The 24784-nt window shown below is 39.7% G+C and overlaps 1 protein-coding gene across 7 annotated transcripts in view; it reads right to left on the bottom strand.

Annotated features, from left to right (window-relative positions):
* Nucleotides 1-24784, bottom strand: part of Rbfox1 (RNA binding fox-1 homolog 1) — a 368464-nt gene that overhangs the window by 15948 nt on the left and 327732 nt on the right. For 4 of the 7 annotated variants that reach the window (XM_052195050.1, XM_052195048.1, XM_052195052.1 and 1 more), the window contains one exon: nt 17391-17455. In XM_052195050.1, coding sequence (XP_052051010.1) covers nt 17391-17455 — 65 coding nt within the window. Of the gene's footprint in view, nt 1-1182; nt 1236-17390; nt 17456-21968; nt 22012-24784 lie in introns of all 7 variants that reach the window. The other 3 variants (XM_052195047.1, XM_052195051.1, XM_052195049.1) reach the window with 2 other exon arrangements.

Here is a 24784-nt window from a genome sequence, read left to right as displayed (position 1 = left end):
AAGCCTTGGAGTAAAACCTCAACCCATTAGCAATGCAGAGAATGAATGCCTTTATCGATGACCCCAATGCACAGACCCGTGGGACCCTGCCAGGAGCATGCTCCGAGCTCTGTCCTTCCTGTCATCCATTCTCTCCAAAGTCTCTGGACAGTGCCTGAAACAGTATTAGTAATTTTCACTTTTGTGTACTACTCCATCAATAAAAAATAACCGGTAACAGATCCATGGTCTCTGCAGAGCTGGGTATCTGGATGGTATGTATGCTTTTGAACATCTGTGGTCTACTTGGCTGTTACCCTTCGTCCACTTTCCATGGTCAATAGCATTCCATTGGCAAGATTGTCTAGTGATTTTCTGAGGTAGTTTAGGCTTTATCCCTCCCCCCACATACAATGAGAGAGAGAGAGAGAGAGAGAGAGAGAGAGAGAGAGAGAGAGAGAGAGACTGCATCAAGGTACTATCTAGGCACTTAATCAAATAATTCCAAATTTAATTGTTCAGAACCACGTCAAGGTGAAAGTACAAGTGTTGTTTTGATGGAATTATCATGAAACGATTCTATTCACCAATGTCCTGGTTTTGAACACAAAATAAACTGTCCTTTCTCTACGTTCTGATACTTGAGAATATGTGTTAAAGGAAAATGAAGCGGATCTTTAGATAAAGGAAGGAAGATCCCCTTCTTAAAAGACAGATGTAATACACTTCCTAATGCCACTGGCTTTGTGGATGCAGTCTCTTATGGCCAATAACCGTCCATGAAGATCCCAAATAATTCCCATTTCAATCTCTTGGAACTAGATACAAGATGTCAAAAAAATCACAGGAGTCACCTTGCTTTCCTAAGTTCCTTTGGTCACCATTTAACAACACGAGTACTGGTTATTCCATGAATTGTGTTGTGTATTTGTTTACCACAAGGCTTATTCTTCCAAACCAGGCATCATTAAAATCAGAAATACAAACATCAGAGTATCAGAGTTAGCAAAACTCCTCGAGTATTTTCCAGATGGCGAGTCTAAGAGCTTAGGCTACACTCAAAACTACATGGTCTCTTTCTCTCTTTATAGAAACTAAACTTTCTACAGTGACTAACTGTAGCATGTGAAGAAGATAAAAAGAAGGAAAAAAAAGGATACTGAGACTGAGGTGGGGACATCAGGAAGGAGGAATGTCTGTTACCTGCAGAGGTGTTACAAGAAATTTCATCTGTTGCAACGAAGACGAACTGATTTCTGGAAGAGAAGATAAAATTCACAATACTGCTTGCTCAGGGGGAAACGTGCTCGCTGGCAATTGGTTCCATGTGCACAGGTGAAGGGTGGGGAGGAGGCTGCGTCTGCATGGGTGTGGCAAGGAAATGTGCGGATGGACCGTGGACTTGGAAAGCTTGAAAAGATCACAAAACAGGCATGCGGGACCATGAAATCATGAGGGCATTGGGATGTGGGCGTGTACAAGCTGTTGTGCCAGGGTATTAATACTGCGTGTTACCAAAGCATGCCAGGGTGCATGGCTAAGGCCTAGCTATTCATGTTGTGCTCATATAGGTTTTTTAAAATGCTAAATATATACTGTAACTTTCTTTAAAAATAAAGACTATTATTAGGAAAAGAGTGTACCAGGACTAACTAGGAATAGCATAACACTCCATATATTATGATATACTATTCAAAACTGTTTTTAAAAGGAAAGAAAAATACTTTCATTACAGAAGAGAGCATTATATGAAATTAGGTTATGGATAACAATTTATCAAACTAAGGTTGTTTTAGGAAGACAAAAATCTCACCAACTAAAACAGCACCTATTTTTCCAAATTACGCTTTATTTTGGAGGGGGACATACATGCTGTGATGCATATGTGAAATCAGAGGACAACTAATGGTATTATTCCTTGCCATCTGCCTTGTTTGAGACAGCATCTCCTGTTATTTCCAGCTGTGAACACCCAGCTAGTTTCCCTGTGAGCTTCCAAGGATTCTTCTGCCTTTGCCTTCTATTGCAATGTAGGAGTGCTAGAAGTATAGACACACACCACTGTGTCCAGCTTTAATGGTCCTTGAAGCATTTGAACTCAGGACCTTACAATTGCACAGTAAATGCTTTAACCACTGTGCCATCTCCCCATTGTGCTCAATTTATTTTCTTCCAATATGATGCATATTGGAAAGAAAACTTAAAAAAATAGAAAATGCTATTTCACTTTGTTTATTAAATCCAGACAAATGATAAAGCTCCCTTCAGGCCTTTTCCATGGTGGCAATTCAATAATGTAAGGTGTTGAATGGTGGAGAAACCATCAATTTCCCTAAAAATTCAAGTATCTGTACCTTGATGGTTGGACTCATTCATTGAGATGGGCTAGTATTTTAAATGCCTTGAAAACCCCCAGAGAGGTACTGGGTTCTCATTTGTTAGATTTTTACCGTGCATAGGGATCAAGAACCAAGATAAATTCATTTCTGAGGGAGTCTTAGTATGATTGCTTTTGTTCCAGTGTTTCAAAAAACATCCAGCAATTCAGCATTTCATAAAACATCTTAACAGAGTTTTACTATCGCAAGATGTGCACCTCTGAATATAAAGAGAGATGCCTCTAGAATATTCCTTGAAACTTAACATTCTGTTGAAAACCCTAGTTGCTTCAAAACCAATAAAAGCCTAACAAAATTATATACTCTCTGAGAATACTGTCTTCTATAAATCTAAAGTCAAAACTAAGTTCATTTATCATCTATCTTAAAACAATAAAAGTAAGTTTGGTTGTATCTTTGCTACATTTTTATTATGACCCAAACTTTTTGAAACTTAGAAACTATTGAGTTTCAGATTCCCTAGGTTTGAGGAGCAATAGGTTTGAGGGGCAATACAATTGATATATCTGAAAATGAAATAGATATACGAAATGGAATTTGATTTGACTTACATAAAGGCTGTTGATATTTGGCATGCCTAACCTGCAGGTAGAGTATTGCCAGCATGCATCAGACAAGCACTTTAGAGGACCTTCATTCACAAGGTGCTTATAACAGGAGCTCAGCCATAGCTGAGCATGGCAGCCTTGACCATTCACAGGTTGGTCTTAGAAAAAGCATTCCGATATGCATGCTGTGTGGGGGTGTTAATCATTTAAGCAGCACTCCCTGATGCATAACCCCCAATTCTATAAGACACTGCAAACATGTATGTTGCTTCTGTATGGTTCCCTTCTAGGAAATAGTCTAGATAATCAATGACCTTGAACTGACCCTCCTCCTTCTAATTACAACATGTTACAATAATAGGCATATACAGCTAATTTTATGTAGTGTCAGGGATTTAACCTAGGGCTTCATGAATGATAGGTAAGCATCCTACCAACTGAGCTACAACCCCAACTCCTAGGTTGCTAGATGGTGTATGCTAGGATTATTGTAGGCAACCCACACAGAGGTTAAGTTGTTATTGGAACAATAGAGAAAACTTTCAAAATTAAACCCAGGTGTATTATTTTGAAGTAATTAGATCTTAAGTGCTCCAGAATTTTACGCAATATGTTGCTGCCTTTAAGAGAGATCTTTTGGACACCATGATTTTTAATTCTTAAAATGACACATTTTTCTCTTGTTCTCTCTCACCATCCTTCTTCCACTCCTCTTACTTCCATCTTTATTTCCTTTTACTCTTTTCCTTCTTTCTCTCCTACCATCTACCATTGCTTCTGGTAACCCTCTCTTAAATTTTCTCTTTTCTTTTCGGTCTTTTATTTCTAAACATCTGCTTATAGGTGATGGAGTCTTTATACCACACAGTCTAGATTCAAGGTTCTAAGATCAACAGATCTTTGTGCCTGGGGCTTCCTAGTAACTAGGCCTATCTCATTATCATTTTTTTTTATAGTTCTTGAGTATGTTTTGGGACTAAGGAAATCACATTTGCTTTGATAACTCACTTTCTAAAAAGAATTGGCTTAGCTGGCTTCTGTTAAGTAAGATGAAATCTCAAAGATCTGAGATTCATTTCCAGTAGTTTCAGAGAGAAGGAAATGGGCACACATTGCTCTAGTATCAGAAGAACTTACAAAAGGCCTTCCAAAAACAATGACCAATTTAAGCATGAACTCTGTGCTATTTTTCTGTACTTTCAAATACACATAACCAGTCCCATTCCCTTCTGGAAAGATTCCCATAAAATGTCAGGAAAGTGCCCTTCTACAGAGCATAGAAAATATATGGGATCAGCCTGTGTGGCTATGGGCCTTCTAAGATTTTTCTTTCATTAGTTGATTATAAGCAAGATCAATAGGAACATTGTATCAAAGAAGCTCAAAGAGAAGACCAATGTGATGACCAATAGAGCCATGGCTCTAGTCTTCTCAAGGGCTCCGCCCTTTGCTGTGCCATTTTACAGATATTTTTGTTCCTTCTATCTTGAAGGAACATTTAAGACATTAAATAGAAATAAATATCCTATTTAGATATATATAGCCCATGTGCTGATTTGTTCTATGAAACCACTTATCCCAAATTACTGGAGAACAAAAACAAGATGAAAATTTTAGTTGGAAAAGTGCTGTCCACAAACAAGCTCAGAAAGAATTAATGATCTGAGCAGTGAGGGTGTGGGACCACTTCTTGTGCTAAGAAAGGAGGCTGGTACCATAAACTACCTCCTTACGCTAACTGTCATGTTTCCCACTCTTCATACAGACCCATATATTTAAAAGTCTCCTGACATCTTATTTTCAACTAAGTAGCCTGAACTTGGTTGTAGAAAACGTTGTCTGACAGTCTCAATCTTGGTTACATGGTGCTTACCTAAGAAACTTCTGATATCCTAGGCAACCGAGTTATCCACAGCCCCACTGAATGCGTGTCTTTGTGGGTGGAGCTTGAGCATGGACTACTTGTACCTTTCTGGTAATTTTCATATGCACTGGAGTTTGAGTACAAGTTGTCTAGGTGGGTGGTTTGTAGCTTGTATGATCACAAGGAGCACTCAGGGAGTGCTACCTGCTGGCTCTCCTCTGCTGGCTTAGCTGATCTGACTCAGAGTTCAACAGACACTCTGAAGCGATCATATGATATTAATAGCCAACAATGAGTTGGTAAATCATTTATTCCAAGTATGCAGAGCTATGCTTCTTGGGACTCCAGACTCTTATCAAATATTGATTAAGCACTTGCCTATGATGTGAGACTGCTAAATGTCATTCATACCTATGCATTTATTTCATCTTTCTACAAATGCTCTGATGAAATATGAGTAAATTGAGTAAGGCCAGTTGAGCCAAAACACCAAGTGATGGAGATGAAAGTCACATACTGTTATCCAGAACCCAGCCCCTATCCTTATTTCTTCTGAGATTCTGCTCAGGGGCAGTCACATGGGCAGTGTTCTATCACCGGTAGTGATGCCTGCCTCTCTAGTGAAATTTCCTAGGTAGTGATACAGCTTTGAATCTGCATCTTCTCTGAGACAAAGTGATAGACACTTGAATTCCTCTTTAGGTTATGAGTGAGGATTGAGAGAAATTATTACAGGATAATCAACTGTCTGCGAAACAGAAATGACATATATCATTTTACCCACAGACTTCTTTCCATTTTAAGATGTTTTCTGCAGACCAACCATCCAGAGTCCATCTTACTCAGCTGGTGGCATATTTAAATTAGCCTTGTGACTTACTATATATCATTTTTATCTCTCACCCCTCCCTGCCCTAGGTTAAATCTCATCTATTTGCAATTTCCTTCTGAAAATAATTACCCTCTGACTTCTAAGTGTCAAGTGAGAAGAGCGGCCCCCTAGTATTTCTCAAGGAGACTTGAGAAGTCAGGAATTAAAGGCAGGCTTCTGGAAAGACCAGGTGAGGCCAGATTGCAACTGTTCATTCTCAAATAGTGCCAGTGCTGTTCTGTGGTTAGTGGCTCTAGTGTCTCCTTGTTCTTTGGCTCTTTGATTCTTTATTGTTACTGTTAAAACCTCCAGATCTGTGTTGCTCATAGTGAGTCTTTGTGAATCAAATGCTTTGTGTCAAAGATAGCACAAGACCTACTCCTATTTAGAGCCCTACAGGATGCCGGCTACAAAATCCCTGCAGCCTGTAGGTTGCTCTTTTAGCTTGACTGCTGGCAGCTAGGGTCCCCCAAGATAGTAATGGAATGAAGTCATTTTGATTCTACCTATAGGTTATAGGGGATCTTTTAGCCAAAAGACCCAGACCCAGAGGAGTCCTGACCTTGAAAGACCACTCGTGTGTGTGTGTGTGTGTGTGTGTGTGTGTGTGTGTGTGTGTGTGTGTGTGTGTGTAGATATTATCGGTCACCTTTAGGTATCATTCCTCTAAGTTTTACTTTTTCTCTTTGATGATGATGATGATGATGATGATGATGGTTTGATTGTTTGTTTGATTCATTGTTTGAGACAGGTTTTCACTATGTAATCCTAGCAGGCCTGGGTCATGCTTTGTAGACCATTCTGGTCTTATAGGCACAGCCTGCCTCTGCCTTCCGAGTGCCAGGATAAAAAGAATCACCTGTTCCAAATTAAACACATGTTAAAAACTATTTCCATTTATTCATATGTATGAACACATGCCAAAATGCACATGTGGAGGTGAGAGGAGAAGTTATTGGAGTTGGTTCTTTTCTACCATGTAGGTCCTTAGGATCACGTCATTAGGACTGGTGGCAGACTCCCTTACCCACTGATCCTATTAGCTTCATTGAGTCTTTCAGATGGCCATTGATGACACAATGCTAAGTCATACTGATGGAGCACATTCTTCGGCCCTCTGTGCCAGTGGGGAAGGCCTGTACTGGACATGTATGCTTTCATCCTCATAATCTCAGGTGTGGTTCAGATTTGATATTTAAAGGAGAGCTGCTATTGATCAGTGTTCAAAATCTTGTCATCTCTTCCCATGACAAGTACTAAAATCCTATTCTGGAATGACTAGATCCCTGTGAGATGCATATATTTGCCTTTCCTGTGGTTATTATATTTAGGTATATATATACATACATACAACCTGTGAATGGCCTCTTAGAATACAATATGATATATGGTCAATATGATACATATATATATATCATGCACAATGAGATGTGATATACACAGATGAACTAGCAAATAACCAAATAAAGTAGAGAATGCTCCAAAAAGATGTCAGACTTCCTAGTTTTAAAAATAATTAGACAACCCTGGACTTTGGATAGTCATCTTTAAGGGTCTTTCACTGACCTGGAGACTGTCATTTCAATCTCTCCAAGGTCTACCATTCCACCCACTTTCAACTATATTCCCACTCAGATGAAACAGCTGGCAGAGATTCTAGAAGGGAGGGCTGTGATTATAAACTGAGTCTCATTAGAAACGTTACTTCAAATTTTAGGGCTTTAAGTTTATCACTGGGAAATGGAACCAAAAACTAAAATGTATGTTCCTCATAGACTTCGTGAAGATTTAGCAGAAAATGAAAGCAGTGTGGGAGTTTACAGTATCATATTCTGTGTCACTAAAATAAAAGTTTGGGGAGGGGCAGGAAGTGGTGCTTTGGAAGCTGATTTTGTCCTGGAAAGGCTGTGTGTCGTCCTGGAAAGGGTGTGTGTCACTTTTAGGAAGTTGGTGCATCTCAGGGGATTCCATATCTGTTGAAAGGCCACGAGAAGAGAATTAACATCCGAGGAGAAGTGTGACTATGTAGAAAATGTGTTTGAAATCCACCTGATGCTACCACTACTGATGATGATGGTGATGATGATGATGTACTGAGCTCAGGCTGAGCTCAGGCTGAAAATCTTCCATTCAGGACCATGCACATTTCTCCAGGAAGCCATGGCCTTAGTGACCACCCATCTCTCTCACTTTAGAGTTAAGGCAAGTGGAAGGTTGATAGTCTCTATACCTCGCCTGCATTCGCTCATGGACTAAATAACTGCACTAAGATTGGATTCTGGCATAAATTTAATGTGTGATTATCTTCTGTGTATCAGTGGCAAAGATTGATTAGCATATATATATATATATGTGTGTGTGTGTGTGTGTGTGTGTGTGTGTGTGTGTGTGTATATATATATATATATATATATATATATATATATATATGAACATGAACAATAAATAAAAGGTCCTGTTTCAGATCATAACTTGGCTACATACTGCCATAGGATACTGAACTAAGTGTATAATCTCTATATGCTACTGTTGTCGTGAGTCTTGTAGCTGATCAGGCAAAAAAAAAAAAAAAAAAAAAAAAAAAAAAAAAAAACCCTCACAATTTAAATGGAGTTATGGCTGCTGCTTTTATCTAGCCACTGCTTACAGTGAATCATCTCTAAGCTACCCATCAATCAGAAATTAAGTAAGTAATGACATTTGTACCAGAGTATTGAATTATAGCATTCACCTTGCCCTTAGTTTAATGGGTATAATTTGTCCTCTGAGGAGATGAGAAAACCAAGGCCCAAAGATGTTAAAAGAAACCAGATGTGGCACCTGCAGGGTTTGTTTTATATTCATGGCAGCCTATTATGCAGCCAATGATAGAATCTTAATATGGAACACTATGACTTTGTGGGTGAGAAATAATCATTACAGCTACTGACCAGTTGAAGCGGGTATATTTTGAGAGATGCCAAACACTTAAGAGGCTACTGAAGAAAAAACAAACAAACAAACAAACAACAAAAAAAAAGGGTACTGAAGAAGGAGTGGAAGAAAGGAGATAGCAGCAGGTGGGTTACCAGGGATGGGTCATTGAAGGTGTGATTCCCTTCTGTCATCTTAGGCTAAAGCATGTCAAGGTAAATTATGAAGATAACTAAGGAAGAAATATTTGGGTTTAGTTGTTTGAACTCCTTCAACTCTATTCATCTGTCTAAACACCATGAATTATTGTAGAGCAAAACTAACCCTAGATGGAATGCCAGAGAGCTAGCAAATTAAGAATCTCCTCAGTTCTTACCCACCAATACTCTATCGCCCTGCCAGTAAGCAGTTTTCCCCCTAACTATATTTTATGTTAGTTAAGTATGAAATGCACTACAATTCTGAAGAGTAGTGAATTCCAGAGATTAATTCAATCACTGCGATCTACACTGGGGAAGAAAGTCATCAAGTCATTCGTTTCTGTCAGATGGCTTTTTGCATGAAATTGCTGCATACAGATATAGAAATAACATAGATGTCACATGCTAACAGGGACTGGTTCTGGAAAAGAAGTCAACCTGTGCTCGTTTAGGTCAAAACTTGCTTTGATACCCTTAGAAAGTAGTAGGAGAGCTTTTTAATGGAAAAAAAAAATACATCTAATTCCAAAAGGTGTCAGGTTTAGCATAAGTGCTATTGTCAAAGAAAGTGACAAAAGGAAAAATTACTACCAATAAAAATAACATCTAATGGAAAAATATGGTAGAGAAGGCAAGGATTTTAAGTGGGTGTAGATGGGTGTGTGTATGAATGAGTGAATACCAGTGCTTGAGCATATATAGGATATAGGTCAACACAAGAGTAGTCTTGCATACACCATCCAATTTGTTGTTGAGTGAGGGTCTTTTACTGAACCTACAACTTGGCATTTTACCCAGGCTGGCTGGCAAGGGAGCTCTAAAGATTTGACTGTGGGTTTCTCAGTTTTTGTGTTATAAGTGTATGTCACTATACCTTGTTTGTGTAGAGTTGCTGAGAATCTGAACTTGAGTCCTCATGTTTATGCAACACTAACTTTTTCCAGATTGTGTGGGGAGGCATCTACAGATGTTTCATGAGGTTAAGATTATTCTCCCTTCAGTGTGTTGCCTTCTGCTCTACTAGATGGCTGTCACATACCAAGTTCACTCTTTATTTGTAGTAGAAAGGGCTCACCCAGGGGCTGCAAGTCTGTTCTTACTACAATTTTCTGATCTATCTCTAGAAATCCAAGACTTGCTAAATGTTCATGGTGGAGCCCTGATAGCACTACTTAAAAGATAAGAGTTCATTTGCTTTTTGGGGGCCTATCAAGCCAATGATCTGCAACTGGAAAAGCATGTAATTAGGCAATGACATGACCAAAGGAGCTGTTAGACCTTGTCTTGTCACCTGCAGATGCGGCTCCCCACATGGCTGTGACAGCCATGGTCTATTGGGCTTGGAATGCCCTAATTTCTCCCTGGTCCCTTGGTCCAGTCTGTAGATTATTTCAGGCCTATTTTTAACTGCCTCAATTACATATTCATCCAACAGTGCATAACACTAGTGAAGCCATGATAGGTTATGCATGAAAGATAATTAGTTCTTGAGACAAAATTTGGGCATATTTAAGGGTATATGTAAGGAGTGTGGAGTGTGTGATTGCGTATGTGTGTGTATGTGTGTGTGTGTGTGTGTGTGTTGTGTATGCGTGTGTGTATGTGAATGGTCTCTAAGTTAAAAAGAAGAGAAAATCAGGAAATAGGCCTTTTTATAACATCAGTATCGCTCCTTGCTGTTCACAGTTTGGCATTCATAGGCCCAAATTTGAAGCCCTTTCTACTTCTTTCTTTACAATTTCAGAATCATCTTAGTTGTTCTCAAATTAAATCAATACTCAAAGGGTATGTTGGGAGAAAATTTAATTAGCATTGTTGTAACTTTTTGGAGAATGTAAAATTAGAACAACTTTAAAGAGACAGTAATGTATGACTGTGTTTTACTAAAGAATTTGCTTTTGCCTGGCATTTGAGTCTTAGATCAAGGCTCTCACAGAAATACCTTTCTTTTTTTAAATATCTCAGAACTATCTCGAACAACTAATTTCCTTCTCTCTTCTTGAAGGGTTTGTATGTCACTCAAAATGGTGACTGAATCTGTTGTAGAAATAAACTTTCAATGAGAAAAGCAAAAAAGGACATAGCAATAAGACAATGCACATACATACACATAGATATGTGGACATGTGCCTGTGTGTGCACATGAGCAGGCACACCTATGTGTGTTTCAATATAGAGGTTTAGTAAAATCCTGAGCATAGTTTCAGCAGTGACACTGGGACACAAATGGATATAAATAAAGATACTGGTGACTCACTCCTGCTACATTCCCACTCTAAGGTGACAGAGCATCTTTTGTTTAAAAAATGAGAAGTGCTCATCACAGTGACAGAAATGACTTAGAAATGAAACCGAGAACAACCTCAGTGAGCTGCTATCACAGGCCACTGAGTAAACCCTGCACTCCTTACCTGACAGGCAAGAGTGACTTCATCTCACTGGGCCCTGCCAACTGGTACCCTCGCTCTACTCTAAGCCCTCATGTGCTTCGCCCTCAGTACTCCATTGACCTGAGAGCATCGTTCCTGATTGGCATGATCAAGTTTTGTCATACCTTCCCTAGATTATCTCAAGAGTTTTTTTCTCAAGAAGACTGAAAATATAAACAGGAAGACCCCATGCAATTGTAAATATTTATTTTCCCAAGGCAGAATACAAAGGGTACAAACTAACAGAAGAAGAAGCAAAGGTTTGACGTCCTATTGTGGCCCATTCTTAGGGGAAGAAGATTTTAAATGCATGGTAGAAAGAAGCTGGGCAGGACTCCCTGGTGCCTAAACAGATTAGATGGCCAAATTCCACTTTCCCAGGCCTCCTGGCTCAGGAAAGCAGCACATCTGTGAACTTGCGACTTATCCTTACACATGACCCTAAAAACAGGCACGGGCTTGCTTCTCACGTTCTGGAATAGTTGAAATTCTTATAACACCTATTTTGGAAAAGAAGAATTGGGAAACCAGGAAATGCAGGCACCCCTCCTCTGTGCTGTCTATTCTCATTTAAAATCCTACGCAGTCTATACACTAAGTTCTATATTTTAGTGCGTGACTAGAAAAACAAAGTAAAATCATCAAGTTCAGATGGTAGAACAATTTTTGTGAAATAACCTTTCTATAATGAAAAAAAGAAGAGTCCTAAAATGGTGAACATTTTACTCAAAATGCTCATTTCTGCTTGAGAGGGCCAAAACTAGATTTTCTATATATTTAAATTAGATAAGGATGCTAAGTAAAATGGCCCTTTTGTGTTCCATCCTTCACTCCCTCCTTCCCTCTCTCTTTCCCTCCCTCCTTCCCTCCCTCCTTCCTTCCCTCCCTCCCTCCTTCCCTCCTTCCTTCCCTCCCTCCCTCCCTTCCTTCCTTCCTTCCTTCCTTCCTTCCTTCCTTCCTTCCTTCCTTCCTTCCTTCCTTCCTTCCTTCCTACCTTCCTTCCTACCTTCCTTATTTATTTTTGGTTTTTCAAGACAGGCTTTCTCTTTGTAGTCTTGACTATCCCAGTACTTGCTTGTTTAGTAGACCAGGCTTGCCTCTAACTCACAATTTTTTTTTTTTTGCCTCTGCCTCCCAAATGCTGGGATTAAAGGCCTGGGCCACCAGTGCCAGCCCCTGGCTTATCATGTTAAATAAAGTCATTTGTCTATTTTCATGGTAGACACGTGGCATTCTTAAATCTGAATCCAGAAAATAATTCCCAAGATAGACTGAGGGGCTATGCTACACAAATGGGTATAGACTCAGTACCTCCTATGGCTTCAGTCATCAGACTAGGATTTTACCTAAGAATTTAGTCTGTCCTCTGTAGATTTGTTCATAGTGAAACATAAGAGAAGCAAAGATTGCATTCTGTTCCCTTTCCTTTTTCCTTTCTCACTCTCTCTTTCCCTCTGTTTTGTCTTTCTTTTCTTCCTTCCAGCTTTCTTTTGCTTTCATCCGTATTTCTAAGGACTGTCCATTTCTCTTCAGTTCTCCATTTATCCATCTCCTCATCTATGTATGTTTATATTTCTGCATCTATCAACTATATACTTTTAAACATGATACCAAAATGTGCCAAATTATACCCATTAAAATTTAAGAAAGATGCTAACCTATATCTCTCTGGAATGGATCCTCTGGTCCATAAGATGAGCTAATGAGTTCCTGGTCTGAATGGTGCTCAGAACCCACCATGACTACCTGAACTCCTCAAGTCCTGGCTTGCTTGTTCTGAGATTTCTCTCCAAATTCTCAGAAGTTGCTAAGAAGGGTGTAAGATGACAAGATTTTGCTTGGGCTTATTTTAGGTTGAGATATATGAAATTGCCAATATTATTTGTTCTTTTCTTCTCATATAAAAACAATGAAACTTTCAGGGCTCAGAGAATGAGGAAGGATAAATTGAAAGCAAATCCCTATTGCTTGCAGCATCTTTATTTAGTCTAGGGATGCCTGTGTGGCCCGGTTCTGCACACCTATGTCAATACTACTCTGTCATTTGTAGATCTTTGGAGAAAGTAAATGCTTTATAGTTTTAGTTAACTTTTAATGAGCATCTCTTACACAGAAGATATCTTTACAGAATTGTGAAGATTTCATTCTATCTATCCGTGTTCCAGAATACATTTTTCTTGCTTACTTTAAAAAATAAATTTTTATATTATGGAACTCAAAAAACCTCATTATAATAAAAATGTAAGAAAATATCTTTAGGATAAAAAAGTATTTGCTAAAAATCAATTTTAACATAAGTGGATTTCCTAAAACTATCAACTAAGAGACAATAATCTTCCAATGAGCACATTATTCTCATCTGCACATAACTTGATATAAACCTTCTTTCCTAAGTGATAGATTGTTATGCCTCAATTTTCAGTATTATGCACTACCTTACTTATTAAAAATACTACATTGGTTTGGAAAGAAAATTATGTTTTAATTGCTAGAAGGCATCTTCCCTGGTACAACCATATTTGTTGTTAATATTGACAGAAAAGCACTTTGTTCTTAGTTCTGCTATCTCCACTTGGTATCTGGCTTCTCTCTTCCCTGATGTGGAGGACACTTTCATGCACCAGTCCTTAAGGAATGTTAGAGTATCAGCAAGCAGGACAAGCATGACCAGGCTTTGTCTTCCTAGGCAGAGTGTTTTGTCAATGCTATATACACATCAGAAATCCCCCCAATATGAGTGGCATAATTCATTGAACGGGGAGGGTACCTTCCCCCCTTCCCACCTCCCAGATGGACAGCCAAAAGATGCAACAAGGATCAAGCCATAAAACACAAGGAACCAAGAATCAATCAATAAAGAGAGACCTTCACCCCAGGCTTATTCCAAGCAAGCCATTCATGGAGCTAATGTGATGGACCTGTCCAACCCAGCACATACATACCACAAACACATCAGCAACACTGAGTGGCATGCAATGACCAGATGACCACAGGCCCCACCGCCATGCTCTGATTGGTTCAAGTTCAGAAAACAATCTCCTTGAGGGTCTGGACAGTTGGCTTCCATTACAACAAAGCAAGATATTCACCAAATAAAGAAGTGATCCGGTCAAGTGTTTACCAAATGTTTATAAATCTTGTTCACCTATCCCCCCTCAATTCATCAAAGAATCTGTGATGTTACCTAAGTTCAGTTTAATCTTTTTGGCTTGGGAAAAGCTTGGTCTGAGGCAGATGGTCTTCATTCATAAGGTCAATACCCAGAGACTTTTGGGATGCTCATGTGCTCATTTAACCAGGAAGATGATGGGCAGAGAGCGGCAAGGTACCCATTAAAGATCTTCCAGGCAGCACTGAGGTTCAATACTGCTCAAAGGGTTCCTGATTCTTTAATTTTATAAGGGTATAATTTGGGTTGAGTAAAGACAAAATCCTACCAGTGGGTGAGGGTCTGGGTGGAGCAGCAAAGCAGACTTGTCTCCACTTTGGAGAAGGCTGAAGTGTTAGTCACAGTGACAGGATGTTGCTGTGCTGCTCTTGATTAAATTGGCAACCAGTGACTATTTTCCTAAAATTTTCCACTTGGCTGTTTTCCTTTAAAGTTTGAAAAGGTTTCTTTTGGTTTAGAAGTTTATCTTTTTATCTTCCTGTCTTCCAGAGACAAGGAAGTAAGGGTCTGATCATATAGATGCTGTGATCTGATAGTATAAAAATGCAATAATTTAGCACTGCCCTGGAGAGCTTCTGCACCTTTAGTAGAGATTCAAAAGCTATTCTGATAATTCCCACATTTTCCCTGACTGTATTTTAATAAAGCTCCTTTCTTGTCTTCATTGATTAAAAATAAAAGATACCACCACTTAATAATGATAAATCAAACTAGAAATCTCATTTTAGAGATTGTTTTTTGGTAATTCACCTATTACTGAATTTACTTCAATGAATAATTCCATAGGTGAAAAGTATTCTGCTCACAATAAAGTTAAATAGAGCCAGTAATCAATTTCCACAGCAACCAAGAGGACCTAATGTGCAAATATCACTAATAAACAGCAAGAGGCCAATTACGTGGAAAAGAATATAGTTAGTGATTCCTTCATCTGCGACTCTTAGACTAAAGTGGGAATTGCAGTTATTAAAGATTTACCAATCCAAAAATGAGGGTAATTTTTTTTCAGTAGAATATGTCACCAATGAGAACTCTGAATAATTTGAAAATTATAGATTTTATACAGATATTTACATATATGGTGTTCCACAATGCAGGGAATTTTCACAGTTTCAAATGGATGCAAGGGGATATGGTGAGCCTCCTCAGTAAGTCTAAAAAAAGTATTAAATGTTGTTGTTTATTTGTTTTTTTATCCAGTGTCTAAATTAGTCTTATTGAAGAAGGCGATTTAAAGTCTATCCTTGTAATTAACCTTCTTTCAACTTGGGGCTAAATGCACTTATTCTTAGGAGAAGCAAGATAAACACTCAAAGAAATAAATCTGTTTAAGATTCTTATAATTATACAGCAGGCTAAAGTTACTATGATTATAATTACATACAAAGTGGGCGTTTGAGAATTTAGCATCTAGAGATATTTTCATAAAATAATTAAGGGCTGTATGTAGCTGAGCCACATTACAATTGAGACTGTGTGGATCTGCAGTACTTGGAATTTAATAACATTTAAGCCTTTTCATTTGTAGAATTATCTCAAGTATTTCAAGATTGTCATCATTTTTATTAGCCTTTTTGACCCTCTCAATTGTCCTAACCTGGCGCCAGAGAATACTGAAGATAATAATTTACATGAAGCACCTTGCATCTTGCCAACTGATGATTGGATAAATGGATAATTCGTGTATTTACAACTGTGTCTGGACAGTGGCTTGGATTTCTTTGAAGATACTCCACAATTTGGAAAATGGGTTATGAGTGCTCATGAGAAAACAGTGGGAATTCCTGTGTGTAGCCAGACAGGAAATCTTAGCTGATTTTTGATGAGTTTGTCTGCTAAGTATGGCATCTTAAATTCAGGGATTTCTTTTGCTTTATTAAACTGCAGGAGAATTCTGCAGCTGCTGCACTCTAGCAACTCTCCCTGTGAGAAATGGGATGGAGGTGCAGGAAAAGTGCACCCCAGCAAACCATGGCCGTAAGCCAGACGGGAGCCCAGTGTCTTCTGTTCCCATTCATGGGCCACACCCCTTGCCTGCTTGCTTACCTGTCTGACCCAGCATGCCTCAGCCACACATGCAAATTGTTACCATTATTATTTTATTCATGAAACAGATCCTCAAATTAAAATAGTCATCACGAAAATAAGCACCCTCCAGGACATTCTCGCATGCAGAGCACCTGAACATTCACATTGATGTCCTCAGAGAACAGAGCCAGGAAATCGCATTCAGTATGGAAACACACACATTTGGGGATTTTTGGTTGGTTTATTGCCCTGTCCCCAACAAGGCACCTATATAGAAATAGCTAGAACTGTTTTAGAGAACATCACATTGCCAAAGCCTGGGGACCAAGGCATTCACACACATCCACCGGAATTCTGCATTTCTCAAATACATTTCTGTGCCTCCAGCTGCCAGTCTTCATGTGGGGTGTGCAGTGCAAATGAAAGTTGGCTTACATTTGTAAATTTGGGCACTGCCCAAATTGGTCACCGCAAAGACCAATAAACCACCTTATGAAAGTCAGGTGTACTGCCCATTATTTTGAATTCAATAGAGCAGAGGGAAATGTTTTCCTGAGGGTCATGTGGGAAAGGAAGGGAGCCTTCTCGTCTTCTTCCTATGAGCTAGATGAGACTATGGTCTTTCAGAGAAGGCTGTGAGAAGGCTGCACTGTAGTGTGTGTGTGTGTGTGTGTGTGTGTGTGTGTGTGTGTGTTTGGGTGTTTGCATGTACAAAATGCATGGATATAGGAATAAGGAGACCTGAAAAATAACTATCCAGGGACAGAACATATTTTCACAGCCTTACATCAGACAGGGTGAGGCATTCACAGTGAGCAGGCCTTAGGCATCCATCTTCCTCTTGAAGTAGCCTGTGGAGAGCTTTACCACAGGACCTAACTTTTAGGGGTTTCCTTCTCAGTAGTCATGCATTTTTTTTTCAAGCAAGACCGAATAAGAATCCTGTCCCACCAGCTATCTTCAAGTCATCTAGAAAAGGAAGACCCTTACCTGTCACTGTAGGCAGCGGCAGTGGCAGGGGTGGGCTGGGCATAGCGGTATGCAGCATAACCACCCTACAATACAAGAAGAGCAGAGATTTAGCAATGCAAAACCCAGTTAAGTGACACCCAGCGGTCAGGTTAGGAGCCCACACCAGCACAGGAGGTACCCAAGTCCACCCATCCAAGGTTGAGGTTAATGAAAGCTTAGTATTAGAGCAGAAGTCAAAATTCACCAAAGAGAGAGGAGATTGAAGACCAGGCCTGGCTGTGGGTTAAAAGTTAGAAATCCTAAGCACATCTTCTGAAGGCAGAACCCTGTGCCCTTTGGCAGAAATGCACCTAAGTGTTAATCGTGATGGCATCGGGGTGAGGATTAAATATTCTTTCTAGTTTTCTGAACTTTCCAGGTTTTCAGAAATGACCATCCTTTATTATAACTTACCAAATATTAATCTAAATTTTATTAAATAATCTTTGATCATTTCTTTATAAAAAGTAAGCATTCTTCTGTCTCATATTGATTGTAGAAACCAGATCAGTAAGTTCCTTAGTAATTGTGTGTGTGTGTGCATGTGTGTGTGTGTGTGTGTGTGTGTGGTCATTTAATCACTGATAGTTTTGTAAGAAGGCTCTATTTTATTTAATTATTCCATAATCATTACAAAAGTAAGCAGTTGTCAAAAATTCTGTCTTCTCATCCAAAAACATCACACTTCTGATTGCTACATGTATCATACATGTAACAGGTCACACATATCATACAGCTACAGGTCACACATAATCAAACAGCTACAGGTCATATATAATCAAACAGGTACAGGTCACACGTATCCCACTGCTACAGGTCACAAATCACAGCACTACAGGTCACACACATCACAACACTACAGGTCACACATAACACAGCACTACGGGTCACACATATCACAGCACTATAAGTCACACATATCACAGCACTACAGGTCACACGTATCACACTTCGCATACACATTCAGATGCAGAATTTGGCTCAGGGGAGGGGACTATGATAAAGCCTTCCAATTTGTAAATAAAATCATGAAGAGAAAAAATCTGCAAAGGAAAATAATTAACATGTAGTTCTGTGTACCAGTAATTGCCATTGTTCAATTAAGCAAGAAGAAGCGCAAATGGGCTTATTGAGGAGGAATTGTGTGCAGTGGAGCATTGATTATCAAACCCAGAAAAGAACAGCTTGCTCAACAGACCGGGGCAATGTGTCAGCCACCCTGGAAGGATCTCAGCACAATTAATACGCCAGACCCAATGTCCAGAGGCAACAGGGGCTGATTTAGGTTCTGATGAGAATGCACAAATTGCAGTCCTCCAAGGGATGGGTTCTCACCCTCACTGTGAGGGGCTAGCTCAGGGTAGAGTGATGTGTCAGAGGGCTGACAACTGCAAAATGCCCAGTGAGAGATAGTCAAGTTGACAAGCGACATACATAGGGCCTCATACACAGGGAGGAAGCAAGGCTACAACAGTAACTTTAAACACGCAGGAAACAGCTCTCCATAGTTTCCGCCTCTGCTTCTCACTAAAATCTTCCATCATGTACCAGAAAAGCCAGTTTTTCTATGGGGAAATTTGTTCTTTGGGTCAGCCATAGTAAAGATACACCCAAGACATCTTGGTGGATAATTGCCAATAATACAGAGCCAGGAGTTTTTGTGTCAGCTTTCCTTAAGGAAAAAAAAATGTGTAATTTAAAACAAAAAAGGTCTGAGCCAGACACCACCTGGTGTTCCAAACACTGTGTTCTCTAATGAGGGGTGGGGGAACTCACTAATGTGCTGACAAGTCATAAAAACAAAGCAGGTGTCAGACCAGCACTGAACTCCAGAGGAGGATGCCTGGCCAAGGAGAAGGCAGGGCACCAGTTTCTAGAGTTGTCCACTTAATCTGCTTCACTATTTTTTCTTGGCTTTCATGATATATCAGAATGATGTATACTTGCAGGTATGTGCATTAAATTTAATGAGGTAGGAAAGGGTTAAAAACTGACCAGCCAATGACTGCGAGGCACTAGCAGCAATCGGATAAAGTGTGTGTGTGTGTGTGTGTGTGTGTGTGTGTGTGTGTCTATGTCTGTGTCTGTCTGTCCAGATGTGGAAAAAAATCCCTAAAGGTATATATTATCTTCTAAGTAAATTCTAAATGGTGTGGCTCAGATTATACATCCTTCCCTTTCCCTCAAGGTGACTGTATTTAAATGTAAGCATCAACTGGGCTGGTGGTCCCTGCAATGTGTGATATTGGGGTGATAATGATTTGGTGGCTTGATCATGCCACCTCCCTATACTGTACATAGTCTTTTCTAGTTCTCTTCTGCATGAAATCTATATTTCAGCAACAGTGGGGCTGTGCTTTAATTCAGTGTATATACACACACGGTAAAACGGCCCACAGACACAAATTGCTTTCATTTGCTTTTCTAAAAGGTGACTCAGATGAGCTGCATTGCCCTGTGCTCTACAGCTTGCTGAGCAGAGTCAGGGCTTCTGCACAGTTTTTGCTGATGTCTGAAAAATGAGGCCTGCTTCTGTTTGAGGTCAGCAGACCTAGGTCATGGTAAGCCTGGTGCCTCCAGACCTAGTGACAAAAATAGTGTCAAGGAAGAGGAGATCGGTTTCCTTCTCATAATCAAAGGGGAGGAACACAATGCAGTTTTATCTATTTTACTCATAATGTATGTGTGTGTGCGCGTGCATGCATGCGTGTGTGTGTGTGTGTGTGTGTGTGTGTGTGTGTGTGTGTGTATGCGTTTACTGGAGAATGAACCAGTATGCATGTAGTGAGTGTGGGTGTGTGCATGTGGTGTGGTATGTGTCTGAGTGCATATAGTATGATATGTGTGCTATGGTGTATTTATGTGTATGTGTGTATGTGTTGTGTGTATGTGTTGTGTGTATTGTGCTTTATACACATTAGCAAGTGCTCTATCACAGACCTACAACTCCAAGTCATCTTCTGACTTCAGGTTTTGAAACAGTATCTCATTCACTGGCCCATGCTAGTACCAGCATTAAACTTGTAATCCTCTTGCTTTCGATGCTCAAGTGCTGAGATTACAAGCCTGTGGCATGAGTCACAGAGTTACCATCTTCCACTCTCCATAGCATGTTTAATGGTAGCTGTAGACCACATTTGAAGAGTTCGCCAGTAGTGGATGGATATGTTGACCTTTTCTTTCTTTTTTTTTGTCTGTTTTTTTAAATCCTCCTATAGATTTATTGGTTTGAGGTTAGCAAGGGGAATGAGAATGTCTGGGTACCCCTAGTGAAAGCAGGGAACAGTATAGGTGATATTAGCTATGCAGTACCTCACAGCTGGAGGCATAGGATGGTTTTGATTTAAAGATTCTAGTGTATTCAAGGAACCTACCAATGATTGTGGAGAAAATTTATTGTAATAAATCCTACAATCCTCCACCTTGTGGCCTGTGTGGGTGTGCGTGTGTGGGAATGGATGTTGGCTTGGATGCTGGCCCTTGCCTTGCACCTTGTGGCTGAGTTCTATATATACCAGGCTAGCTGGTCTATGGGCTTCTTGGACTCCTATGTCTTGCCTTATCTCTCCTCAGTAGTGATGAAACAGATAAGTGGTGTTATATCTTGCCTTATCTGGTTTCTGGAGGAGTCAAACTTTGGTCTTCATATTTGCACAGCAAGTGCTTTAACTGGTGAGCCATCTCCTTAATTTGAAAATTCTTTCTTCTGATGGATTTATATCTGATGGATTTAGATACATTTTAAGTATTATTTATTTAAGTTTATTTATTTAAGTTTATCATCATCATCATTATTGTTGTTTTATTATTATATGCATGTGTATATATTTACATGTAGGGAATGTCTATGTGTGTATGTGATATGGTGTGGTGTATCATGTACACATATCACAGCATATGCATGTAGTGGGTGTGGGTGTGTGCATGTGGTGTGGTATGTGTCTGAGTGCATGTAGTATGATACGTGTGCTATGGTGTGTTTATGTGTATGTGTGTATGTGTTGTGTGTATTGTGGTATGTGTGCTGTGGGGTATATGTAAGTGCATGCAGTGTGTGTGTGTGTGTATGTGTGTGTGTGTGTGTGTGTGTGTATTCTGTGTGGTGTGTACATATGTGCTGTGTATACATACCGCAGTATACATATAGAGGACAGAGGCAACTCTCAGGAGTCAGGGCTCTCCATCTACCTGGGTTTCTGTGACTCAAACTCAAGTAGGTCTTCAGGCCTTAGCAGTTTTTACCTGTTGAGCTGTCTTCTTGGCCATTTAAAATATTTTTTTTTAATTTTTATAATTTAAGAAATTAAAAGCCACATTAGACCTCTAACATGGCAGACATATACAATATTGATATCTGGAAGGAAGTGCCCTATCCCCATTGTGGACATATTAAAAATAACAGGATAAATCTGCATTAAAACTGGAAAATTCAGTCAAGGCTCCACTGCACTATGTTAGAGAACATTTGCCCTCCCAAGAATCATCTTGTTAGTCAGGATTTCAGAGCAAACCCACAACCACAGTGATGAGTGTTTTCCGTCAGTCAGGAATTCATACCTGGAGCAATTTATTGCCATACACTGGCTCTTGATACACTACTCTATAAGGAAACAGAGATGTAATGTTTTCAATGCAAAAAAATGAAATAAATAAAAGAAAGTGCACAACTCAGACAGCAACCCAGGAGCAATTCACTTACAAGTTTGCTTCTCTTAGTTCAGTATTGAGAGCAACTGGCCAAACTGAAAGCAGGACTAGGCATGGTCCAGCCCTGGACTTGAAAATTCTAGCACTGACAGTTATAAGGAAAGTGAATGTGGAGTTCAAACTGCGTGGTCCGAATTTGGAATATACTGATAGTTGTTTTTAAGAAGATAAAAGGATAATTTCATGGCTTCTCACCTTTCACTCTGTACCCCAACAGTTTCAGTATTATGAATTTCTCTTTTCTCATGGTTGGAATTTTCTGGCTTACCTGAGGATTTAGTTTTGATGTCAATGACTTAGGGGGCTAATATAACCTTTCATGGAAAACCCAGACTGACATAGCAAGTTTAATCATTTCTGCTCACACAGCAAAAAGAGGCACCTCACAATGGTACTGACCATACTGAGGGCATCAGTGGTGTTTTAAATAGCCTTGTCCAGTGAGTCTGTGGGTACACACAGGACAGCTACATGTGGTGCACACATCCTTTAGATGCTTAACTCGGGTCTCCGCCCAGCTGAACTGCATACAGATTGAGAACGGCTGTGAAAGGAAGCAGTTGCCCATGGGGCTATTTCATGTGTGTCACTTGAGATGGAAGAGAAATAAGTCTCTGGCCTCCAGGATAGCTAGCACAGTGGTTGACTATTTGAAGATATTTGGGGACCTGCCCTATGGATCAGTATATACATTTTTAAATGTTACCTGACTTAAAATTGCAGTTAACTTTCCTCTTCCAAAATCTGAGAGAGTGGAGTTACACTCATCCAAATGTGTTTTAATTCCCTCTCATCCCCTCCTCTCTTTCCTCTCACCCTCTCTCCTCTCTCTTTTCTCTCCCTATCCTTACTCTTCTTTCTAGTTTCTATTGTTCATTTGAATGTTTCAGGTATTATTGGCTAGCGGTTTACTCAACCCTTTAGATATGCCTCTTTTTCCTTATCTCATTTTCTTTCTTTCCTTCCTTCTTTTCTTCCTCTTTCTTTCTTTCTTTCTTTCTTTCTTTCTTTCTTTCTTTCTTTCTTTCTTTCTTTCTTTCTTTCTTTCTTTCTTTCTTTCTTTCTTTCTTTCTTTCTTTCTTTCTTCCTTCCTTCCTTTCTTTCTTTCTTTCTCTCTCTCTCTCTCTCTTTCTTTCTCTTTCTTTCTCTGTCTCTCTTTTTCTTTCTATCTGTCTGTCTGTCTGTCTGAGTGGATGTGGCCTGGGCACATAATGAGATCAGAATTTTAACTCCTGGGTTTGTTATTTGCTTTCCAAGGTCTGGACTCTGATCTTCAGGATTAAACAGTAAATGTTCATAAATGCAGAGCCATCTCTTCAGCCCCACTCCTTTATCATCTCTATATCATCTCTCCCCTCCCCTTCTCTTACTCAGTCCTACCACTGTAAAATAATCTGTTGTCCAGTGCTTAGGTATTGAACTCTGTAGATCGTGTAGGGACAAGACTTGGTGTCAGGGAACATTTGAGAATGAATTACTTCAACATTTATTTTTTCCTGTGGGAAAGGCTTCTTCTTCTGAAGAACATGGAGGTGGTAAAGTCTCTGTCTCTTGGGATGTGGCAAGGAGGAGATGCTTAGCCTCTTAATTTCCCAGCATACTGTTGAGTCCTCCTAGTGACCGAGGGCGCCAAGCCTAATGCTGATCCCCACCTGGTCACCAAAAGCTCATCCGCACTTGAACCCCTATCAACATAAAGCCTTAGGAAGGAAAGCTTGGGGTTTAAGTTGGAGGATTCATGATCTCTGCTCCCAAAGCTCCAGGATCACTCCTGTTGTTCCCAAACTCAGTCAGCATGGAAGGAGCATACCTAGTCACTGTGAGTGTGACTTGAGTGAAGGAACAGCTTTGCTGAGACAGGGTACCAACCAGGAGCTCTAACAAAAAAGCAGCATGAGAGGGAGGCACTGGAATGTTGAGATGTGTATACTGAGGCCAGAGCTCAAGAGTTTCTTCTCCTATTCAGAAGCTTAGCGTATTTTTAATATGCTGGATAATGTTAATATGCTATTCTTTCTTTCTCCTTCCTCCCCCCTCTATCTTATTGCCTGATAGACCACTTTCTTACCCCAATGTCCACAAGTCATTCTTCCCATTCTCAATGTTCTATCATTATTTCTCTCCAGCTCTTTGCCCATTTCCAATCATTGTTTTGGATCAGATGCCATCTTCTTTGATCCTCTTTGTAAATGTCAATGAGTACTTATTTTCTACTCCTTGACCAGTGTCTAGCTTTGTGACATCTACTGCTTTATCTGTCAACAGAGGACCTGGCTCTGTAGGTATGAAAAAGTCTATTTCTACAACTTTTAATTAATATTTCTCTTACTATATTGCTTCCTTATTATTTAATTTGACACATTTTTAATTAAAGTGTGTGTGATGGTTAATTATCAACTTGATGGGCCTCTAGATTTACTAAGGAAATAAACTCTGGGTATATTTGGTGGGGAGTTGCTTGATTGGGTTAATTGAAGCAAGAAAACCCATCCTAAGCGTGAAAGGCACCCTCCACGGGCAGGGTTCTCAGAATGAATGAAAAGAAGAAAGTGGAGTGAGCGAAGGCACTCACGTCTCTCTCTTTCCTGACTGGAGAGGCCATGTGACCAGCGACCACATGCATGCACTACTGCGATTTCTAGTTGTGATTTACTGTACCCTCAAAC

The sequence above is a fragment of the Apodemus sylvaticus genome, chromosome 10 (genome assembly GCF_947179515.1).
Source record: "Apodemus sylvaticus chromosome 10, mApoSyl1.1, whole genome shotgun sequence".
Lineage (NCBI taxonomy): Eukaryota > Metazoa > Chordata > Mammalia > Rodentia > Muridae > Apodemus > Apodemus sylvaticus.
The sequence above is the reverse complement of the archived record's forward strand: the minus strand, read 5'-3'. Positions and strand labels throughout refer to the sequence as shown.